The 10,122-nt window shown below is 33.9% G+C and overlaps 2 protein-coding genes across 2 annotated transcripts; one reads left to right on the forward strand and one right to left on the reverse strand.

Annotated features, from left to right (window-relative positions):
• The first annotated feature begins 1,197 nt into the window (after nt 1–1,197).
• On the forward strand, nt 1,198–4,274 carry LOC108460848 (uncharacterized). Its single transcript, XM_017760526.2, has 5 exons — nt 1,198–1,626; nt 1,721–1,794; nt 2,310–2,615; nt 2,702–2,785; nt 3,620–4,274. Exons 1-5 carry the CDS (start codon nt 1,243–1,245, stop codon nt 3,978–3,980), a joined length of 1,209 nt encoding a protein of 402 aa, XP_017616015.1. The 5' UTR covers nt 1,198–1,242; the 3' UTR covers nt 3,981–4,274.
• Nucleotides 4,275–7,112: 2,838 nt separating this feature from the next.
• LOC108458508 (zinc finger BED domain-containing protein RICESLEEPER 3-like) lies at nt 7,113–8,102 on the reverse strand. The gene is made up of 2 exons (XM_017757934.1): nt 7,442–8,102; nt 7,113–7,294 (listed from the first exon to the last, which is right to left on the reverse strand). The coding sequence occupies exons 1-2, from the start codon at nt 8,100–8,102 to the stop codon at nt 7,113–7,115; spliced, it is 843 nt and encodes a 280-aa protein (XP_017613423.1).
• Nucleotides 8,103–10,122: the final 2,020 nt, after the last annotated feature.

Consider the following 10,122-nt stretch of genomic DNA (forward strand, 5'->3'; position numbering starts at 1 on the left):
ATTTGTGAAGTTTAATTTTTTTGACTATTCCGTTGGTATGAATTTGCTACTTCCTATAAATTTCATTTTAATTAGGCACAATATAATTTTCGGCCCCTGAACTTGGTAAGTAGGTCCATATTAGTTCCTAGACTTTATTTGTATTCATTTTGATCTCTGAATTTGAAAATTGTTATTCATTTAAGTCTATTCTGTCACGTGAAAAAAAAGGGGATAATGTAACTTTTGGCCCCTAAACTTGGCAAGTAGGTCCACATTGGTCCATGAAATAGACAATTAGGTTTCCTTTAAAACTTGTACTCTTTTTTTATCCATTTTGATCATTGAAATTGAAAAATCTAAAAGTTAAATGTTGCGGCTCTCTAAGATTGTGCCACAACATTACTTGAAAAAAAAAAATTTAGATGATGAGGTGGTACAATCTCAGAGTGTTATATTTAGTGTTTCAATAAACTCAGATAGTTGAACAGGTTAGACCACCAGTTCTCAATTCAACAAGTTTAATTGGTTCAATTGTCAAACTAACAATAATTAAATAATTAATTAAAATTCATAAAAATCTAAAAGAAGTAAAATCGCATTTATATTTTTTACTTCTTTTTAGATTTTTATGAATTTTTAATTAATTAATTATTTATTATTGGTTCAATGGTTAACTGGTTGAATTGAGAACTGGTGGTCTAACCTGTTCAATCATAGGTTCGATTATTAAAACAAAAACTATGACACTTTAGGATTGTACCACATCATCATCTAAAAAAAATTTTTTTTAAAGAGTGTCACATCATTAAAATTTTAGGTTTTTTAAGTTTAGGGATCAAAATAGATCTAATTGTCAAGCTTAAAATTAACCCAAAAAAGTATAGGTACTAAAGTGAACCTAGTGGTCAAGTTTAAAGGCTAATGTGGACCTACTTGCCAAGTTCAGGGGCCAATATGGACCTATTTGCCAAGTTCAGAGATAAAAAGTTATATTATGTTCTTTTTTTTCACGATCATTAACAGAATGAACTTAAATAAATAATGATTTTTAAGTTCATGAGTCAAAGTCGATAAAAAAAAATTCAGGCCAATATAGACCTAGTTACCAAGTTCAAGGCCAAAAGTTATATTACCCCTTATAATTAACTCAAATTGAAAAAAAAATAAAAAAAGAAAATAAAAGAGAAAGAAAGCAGTTCTACCGAACCTTCAATAGCCCAAACACCAGCTAATCCGCTCCTTCAATCTCAGTCCGCGCGTATGATTTACGCTCGATTCAATTTTTCTTTCAAAGCTCCCCTTATGCGCATTGCGCACCCTTCCCCCTGCTTCTTCACATCCTCCATTTCCTTTGCTCGAACTCAGCTTAACGTTTCTCTAAAACCTTTGCCTTCTGTTTCTTCTTCTTCCATGGCGGATCCTAGCAACTTCTCAACTGTATCCGCCGAAGATGAGGCGAAATATGGCTTCACGCGCGAGGAGATGTACTCGAGTAACCTTGCTGGCACCGTCAATCCTTACGACCGTCACTTGTTCCTCCGCCATAGGTCCTATACCGATTGGGCTTCCCGCGTCGAAGAGGATTCCCTTCCTAAGCTTTTCTCCTCCACTCTTAAGTCTCGCAAAAACGACATCCCTGTTAAGGTTCGTTCTTCTTGTTTCGATCAGTTCACCATTGCCTTTAAGGTTTGCATTTCAATTGATCTTTTTTTTTTCCTTCTCTTTTTTTCTTTGATAGACACTGTTGACGGTTATTGAAGGAGAGCAATCTGATGGAGATGTGCTGATTTTCCCTGAAATGATCAAATACAAGTAAGTTTTCCTTTACTGTCTTGAATGTTTTAGAACTAATATCCTTTTTAGATATTGTTGACTTTCCTTTACAAGATCGGATGCTGTAAAACCGAATAGATTTTTGGTGAGAAATTTACTTTTTAAAAAAATTATCGGTTTAAGAATCTGATTCCCCAAAAAAAAAAAAAGTAAAAAGATTTCTGATTTGGTTTTTGTAAATCATGAAAGTAGCCTCTCTTGAATTATTGACTTCATTTTTTTTATAACAGTAGACAATAATTTTCATGCTTAACTAAATGGTGAAATGTGTCAAAAGTTGAAGGTCTGACTGTGTCAATGCAATCCTCCTGTAAATTGTAGGCCAGCATATCATGCGCTAGAGTTTGCTTTATTTACTATTTTCTAATGCTTATATGTTGAGTTGAGATAGAATGTTTTTCTTTTTTTGTTTGAAAAATAATGGGAAAATTCTATTAATAGATTATGAGATAAGGGATTCTTATGCTGAGGATCTTTTGTTGTTCTGATGGTAGGTGTTTGACTGAGGGTGATGTGGATGGCTTTGTTGAGGATGTGCTTGTGAATGGCAAACCATGGGCTTCTGGAGTGCAGGAGACGTTTACTGGTTCTTATGTCTTTGTGTGTGCTCATGGTAATCGTGACAAGAGATGTGGTGTATGTGGACCAATCCTGATTGAAAAGCTGAATGAGGAGATTGCATTGCGAGGATTGAAGGATCAGGTGTTTGTAAATGCTTGCTCTCACATTGGAGGGCATAAGTATGCTGGGAACTTGATTATCTTCAGTCCAGATTCCAAGGGAAAAATTACGGGCCACTGGTAATATCTACATCCCTGTCTCATCATGCTTCTTTGTATTGGATGGATTTTGATGTAATTGATTACTTCGCCTCAAACAATTGCAGGTATGGCTATGTTACTCCTGAAGATGTACCTGAATTGCTGGATCAGCACATTGCGAATGGCAAAATAATAGAACGTCTTTGGAGGTTTGTGGATTTTGACATTTTGTTTGTGCTGAACCTAAGTTAGTTAATGTGTAGTATGCTCCTTTTGTTCCATTTCTGATGATATTCATCTATTCAAAATGGGTTTACTACCTCAATCTTTTGTCTGAACATGCTTAAAATGCATAAATTTGAAGTTATTCATTGAAAGAGTATCTAATTTACCATTAGACCTGTATGATTTACTGCAGCTGCTGAAGCCGTTCCTAGCATTGATTATCTTAACTGCTGACAAGGCAGTAGCTAATTGACTCTTAGCTTTATTTTGCACTAATACTACTTCAGAACTCTCTCTGGAGGCTGTCCTTTACTTGATTTCTGTGTAATGTTCTGATGAATGTTTCTTTTCTGACTTCATGCTACTTATGTTGGGCCTTTTTTTTTTTGTATTTTTTTTGCTAGGATTTTAGGGAAAATCATTTAAACAAGTGCTATTTACGCAATATACCGTCCTTTTTGTTTATGGGAAGCCCCATATCTATCAAATGGCTAATTCCTTATGCCTTAACAAACTTTTAGTTATTCCTTTTTCTGTTTTCTTTTCTTTTATAGTTAGTTTTACTTGCCATATTGCTTTGACTCTTCATTTGAGTCCCTGTGTCTGGCATTCGTGTCTAACCCGTATTTGGACATGGTACCAGGAGATGGCCCTCCAAAGATCCTTAAAATACATGAAAAAACTTAGAAATTTTTATTGCATTTGTGCTGGACACGTACTGTAGCTGATGCAATTAAGTTTGAATAGCATAGTTCCTTGCAGCTACATGTGAAATGAAATAAATGCTTTTAACCATGTATTAACCCATACATCTGCAGGGGTCAAATGGGGGTTTCTACTGAAAGTGGTGATGGAACAGGGGAACAGAAGCTTCCGAATGGGACAGAAGTGAAGAAAAATGAGAAGCCTGAAGAGTCAACTGTTCAAAAGACCAGGGAAAATGTCGGCGGTTGTTGCCAGGGTGCTAATGGGTCTAGCTGTTGCATGACTGCTAGCTCGGAAGTAAGTGAAACAAAGAAAACTGAAGAAACAACAAAAGCTCATGGAAAAAAGGGGCTGTGCGGTTTGACAAGTTGGGTAGGATCATGGGATCAACGTGATGTTCTTACAGCAGCAGCGGTGGTTGGAGCTGTGGCAACCGTTGCTGTGGCTTATAGCTACTATAGAAGGTCAGGCTGAATTAAGGACATGTAATCCAATTTCGTACTGTTTGCTCAAGGGTTGTACACCCCTGTTTTTTGGTTGCGGAGGCAATGGTGACAATAAAATAATCCTCCAAACGACAAACTTCATTAGGGGATGGATACAAATAGTCATATTACTTTTATTTTGATATCTACTTGCATTGAGATGTTTCAGTAGATGCAATTAGACATTTGGAATGCTTCAGCTCAATACCGAAATTATGAGTAGAAAAATGCTTGCTAAAATTTGTTGGATACGATGGAATTTAAAGTTTTGGTTTGTTTGGTATTGTTTTTCTTAATGCTTTAAAGAAATACCTCCTTCAATATCTGTTTATTTGGCATTGATTCGACTATATGACACCCCCAAAACCCTCCATGTTCATGATCACTGATGTTAAAAGACCAGGTAATTAAAACGGGAAACTCGAGATTTCGGCCTTTAATCTTAAAGGCTAAATTACAACATCCTGAGATTGGTTATAATCTGTTTTACCAACTTTAGTGTTCTTCCTACAAAAATTCTCTCCATCTGCATGCTAATTCTGTATTTTTGTCATCCTAGTCCAATAAAGCTTGGGACAAAAACTTGGGTGTCTTACGTTTGGAATTAGAATTTACTAGGTTTAGGATTGCCTTGCTTCAAAATTACAAAGTTGGAGGCCATGTTGTCCCGAGAGCCTTCTAAATTATTCTATAGGAGATTAAATAAATAAAAATGTACATAAGCCTCTCATTTTCTTCTTGTATCAAGCAGAAGATTTTCTGTCAAAAGAAGCTGATGGCAACTAACTATTGTTTAAAGAAGAAATTTTGAGTGAGTTCAGGTACTATAATAAAAGATTTAATGCTAAACATGCATAAATTTTTAAACCCAAACTAAAAGATTCTTCACCATATATGGGTTATTTTACTAAAATTACTCCCAAAAAATAAATAATTATAAAAATTATTTAAGTTAAAAAATAATCACCCAAATGACTTGAAATGAACAGGAAAATAATGTTAGAGGGACTTAATGGCCGGCACCACCTTAATTTTTGACCTAATCATTACCTGATGATTATGTTAGACTTAAAAAAAATAATTTTTGGGGTTGGTGGACTTAATGGTCGACACCCCTGTATTTTTTTTTTCGGATGGTAGCATACTAGTATACATTTGTTCCACTATTTGAAAAAAAAAATAGGTTGGGGGTGTAAGTGGTCAACACTACTTTTACACAAAAAAATATTTTTTTGGGTGCTGGCACATTGATGGTCGGCACCCACTTTATTAGATTAAAAAAAAATTGGGGTTAGAGGTACTAGATGGTCAACATCAATTTTTTCGGTAATCGAAAATTTTTTCGAGTAGTGGGACACTGATGGCCGACATCCTTGTACTCGATTTGAGGAAAAAAAATTAGGTGTTGGGACATTGATGGCCAACACCCTTGGACCATATTTGAAAAACAAAAATTGAGGGGTGTTGGGACATTGATGGTCGGCACCCCCTTAGCCTATATATATAAGCTATGTGGTTGTGGTATTGTAATTAGATGAGAAAAAATTGTTGAGATTATCATCAAATGTGAGTGTTTGGGTGTGTACCATCAAATGGGGATACTGTATTTGGGAGTATATCATCAAATTGGTGTGATGTAGTGGATTGCAGATGGGAGTGTTTTAGAGTGTACAACCGAATTTCGCGGTTGAATTATATACTGTCACATGAATTGCATTGTGTCATTAAGGGTCAGATGACTACTTTCACCATAGATGGCGAAACTATATAGACCGTGACGATTAAAAAATATGGCGGGCAAACATGGCCGAAATTACTAAATGCAACATAGACTTGATTCAAGCAAAAGACGACTAACTGTGGAGAAACTCCTATTCAAAATTAGTCAGTATTATTTGTTGGTCGAATTGTATATTTTTGTATATTAGTTTTTTAGGATATTCGTATTTTCTTTTATATGTAATTTTTTTGGGGTATTATCATTTTTCAAATTATTACTTTTTACTTATTTTGCGCTCATCTATGCCCAGAAATAATTAAGTTAAAAATTTAAAATTTTTTGTATTGTAAGAATAATTACAAAGTTAATATCTACAAAAAAAAATCGAAATTGTCTAGATCTTACAACATCCCGGGGCCAACGTATAATGATAGGGCAGCCTCCGTTGGCAAGGGCGTGCACCTTGAAGAGGCGTTTGATAGTTGCTCAGGCCGGCGTCTGGTGTCCCTCCCAGTGTACTTAAGAAAGTTGTATAATTGTATACCCCATCATCGGAGGTGAAGGGGTATTGTGAGACTAAAGGTGCCGAGCCAAAAATATCCTCAATGTTGGTTGAAGGTAGGGGTGTTCAGTCGGTTAACCGACCCGAAATACCATTAATCGAATTAACCGACCCTTCAAAACTTTTAACCGTTAATCGAACCAAAAATTTTTTGGTTAATTCGGTCGGTTAATCGAATTAACCGAAAATTATATGTTTTTTTTTATTTTTGGCTAAAATAAATATAAAATTAACTGAATTAATCGAAGTAACCGAATCAACTAAACCAACCGAATTAACTGAATTAAAGTACCGAATCACTACATAATTAAAAGCATTACATAAGTCTTGAAATTAACACATAATTGAAATGTAAGTCTTTAATATTCTTCATTTGTATCCCTTTCTTCTCTCCAAAAGATCTCCATTTGCATTAAACCGACAAAAAAACATGTGCAAAAAATTAGCATAGAATAGAAATATACGCATTTAAAAAAATTAAATAATATAAACAAATGAATAGATTGTAAGTTAATATAGCATGAATTGTTTGATTGTGGAATTGAGATGGTATGTTGATAATAGAGATAGTAGAGTTCATGCTTGAACCTAGGAAATAAATCTGATATTCATGCCGTGACATATGGGTTGTTGTTGGCTAGTCTAAACATTGAATCAATTAAATAAGTAGGAGTGATATGGTAAAAAAATTGAAACTATTAAAATAAAACAATAAATATATCATTTTCAATCTTGTCAAGTTCTTGGATTTGTTCTTCAATCTTTTTGATGTCTTCTTGTAATAATGATTTCCAAATCCAATCTTGAGTACAAACAAGAGCTTGTACAATTTTAGGAGTTCAAGAACTCCTATATTGATCAAGCACACGTCCCTTGGTGCTAAATGCAGACTCTGAAGCAACCGTAGAAACCGGTATAGCTAACACATCTTTGGCCATTTTTGAAAGAGTGGGAAATCTAGGGTTGTTCACTTTCCACCACAAAATATCAAAATCTTCAACAAATTCCTCATTAGCCTCAGCTAGATATTTATCCAACTCAGATATTTTATCCTTACCACCATTTTCCAACTCATGGTTTTTAAACAAAGCCTACATTTGCCTTTTCATTTTTTGTTGTGGTTCAACGAGAGAAACATGTGTTGGCATACTCAATTGGCTACAAGTACAATGAAGTGGAGGCTTATACTCATCAAAAAATTCATACAAAGATTCCTTCAATTTTTGCATCATTTCACAAGCTTTTTCAGAACTAGACATTTCACTAAGTGCAAATTCAAGATACTTTAGTTTTTGTCTAGGATCTAAAACACAAGCAACAAACATAAGCAAATTCATCTTATCAATATCACCCCAATACTTATCATACTTCTTTTTCATCTTGATGGCCATAACATTGAAATCAACATTATTATTTAATTGAGCATCTCGTAAAAGAAAATCAATTTCAGAAAACTCGTCAAAAAAATTATTGGACGTGACATATGAAGTGCCAGATATACGCAAAGTGACTTCATAAAAGTGTTCCACGAAATCCCCCAAGTTTCTAACATTAGCCCAATCATCCACACTAGGCCAACCCTCTCCACTTTCAAGTTCAGCCTCAAAGTTTGTATCTTGCTCCTCAAATCTCTCAAAAGCTCTCTCAAAGTTCTGAGCAGTGTCTAACATTAAGTAGGTCGAGTTCCACCTAGTACAAACATCAAGATACAACATCTTCTTGCACTCTATCTTTTCCACCACAACCCACCCCTTAAACTTTTGTAATCTATCTAAAGATTGTCTCACATATCCAACATCCCTCCTAACACATTCAACAGATTTATTCATTTCCTTTAAGCCTTCAATAATAATCAAATTCACAATGTGTGACGTGCATCTCATATGAAAATATTTACCATTTTGAACTAAACCCCTTTGAGGGTTAAATTTCTTTCTCAAATAACCAATAGCAATATCATTTGAACTTGCATTATCAACAGTAATAATAAATAACTTATCAATCTCTCAATTCAACAAGCACTATTCAATCACCATCCCAATGGACTCACCCTTATGACTAGAAATTGGACAAAAGTTTAAAATCTTTTTATTCAATTTCCAATCGTTATTAATAAAGCGAGCAGTGATACACAAATAATTAACTCTTTGCAAAGAAGTCCATGTGTCAGTAGTTAAGCAAACTCTAGAACAAGAACTTCTCAAAAGTTATTTTTATCTTGACCCTTTCATCTAAATACAATTGATAAACATCCCTAGTCATTGTAGTTCGTGAAGGAATATGAAACCTAGGACATGCCACAAACATAAATTTCTTAAAGCTTTCACTTTCAACAAACTTGAAAGGTAATTCATCAATCACAATCATTTGTGCTAATCTTTTCCTACATGCTTCTTGATCAAATCTCCAAGTTAAAATATGCCCTTCCTCTCCTTCAACTTCCTTTCTAGGTAAAACTAGTTGTCCTTGAGTAGTATCAACAACATTACTAGTATTTTTCTTGTATGAACCAATATGATATTTTAATGATCCTGTATCATTTTTTTTCATATCACAACAACATTCCTTTTGACAATAATTACATTTAGCCTTACTTGCACCCTCACTATTGATAATCTTAGTGAAGTGAGCCAAACTTCTGACCTTTGAGGAGTGGCTTTTCATTTCCTAATAGTCCCTTTGTTTAGCTTGAAGCTCTAACTCCCGAATTTTCAGAGTCTATCGAAGTAGGAGGTGTAACACTACCCTCAATAGATGTTGGTTCAGTGGACATTTTGCAAGAAAAAAATTATATAATAAATTAAAATACATTTATAATATTAGACATATTTTGATGTTGAGTATTAGATAAATAAATTCTGCTTTTAACCAACCATTACACTCCATCTAACCATCTAATCTTTCTAGGCCTTATATGTAAGTTATAACAGTGACATTCCAGATGATGCAGAAAGAATTAAAAGACACAAGAAAAACTGTGAACTTTTTTATTAGAATTTTGATTAGCTTCGAACATTCAAAAATTGGAATTAATTATCATTAATGTAGGTTGATTGAATGAAAATGTGGCTTATGATTTTCTTGTGTTCTGAATGTAATTTTTTATAAAATAAATTATGACAATTAAAAGAATATATGGACGGAAGATTCCTTCTGCTCCATCTGATTTAGTTATTTAAGACCAGTTGCAGTAGGCTCCACTCTCAAACTGTAGTGGAATATTATTGCATTAATGTAACTAAGCTATAGAAATTTTTGTGACATATTTGGATTTATTGAAAGGTTTAATATGTCACATTTTTATTGACACTTTGTAACAGTTGATTTTTTAAACACCGTTCAAAAAAAGGTGAATGAGATAACATAATGATAGTTTAAGTACTAATTTAAGATAAAAAAAAAATTAGTTACCAAAGTGAGAGAACAAACATAGTTCAGGGTCAAAATGAGTATTAAACCTAAAAAGAAAGTCCAAAATAGAGGAGAATCATACAAACCAAGAGAGTAGCAACATCAAACCAAACAAACATAACCACAGTCAAAAGCAGACCACACATAACCAGGAAAACCAACAATAACATAAAATGAAACAGCCATAGAGATTGTTTAATTATTTATGATTTCCACTAGGGAACCTTCAACATTTAGCAGTCAAGCGATAATTCCAGTACCCATTAATTTGAAACTTGAAAGCTTGCAATTACCATTAATCAATGGAGTTTCAACAAAAGAACCATAGGACAGATGTGTTTTGACTATAATTTGTTGACCAAAAGAGTTTAAAGCTTGCACAATAGCCATTAATCTATAATACTTTTATTTATATAAGTATTTGCAAGTGGAGAGGTA

The sequence above is a fragment of the Gossypium arboreum genome, chromosome 4 (assembly GCF_025698485.1).
Source record: "Gossypium arboreum isolate Shixiya-1 chromosome 4, ASM2569848v2, whole genome shotgun sequence".
In the NCBI taxonomy this organism is placed as follows: domain Eukaryota; kingdom Viridiplantae; phylum Streptophyta; class Magnoliopsida; order Malvales; family Malvaceae; genus Gossypium; species Gossypium arboreum.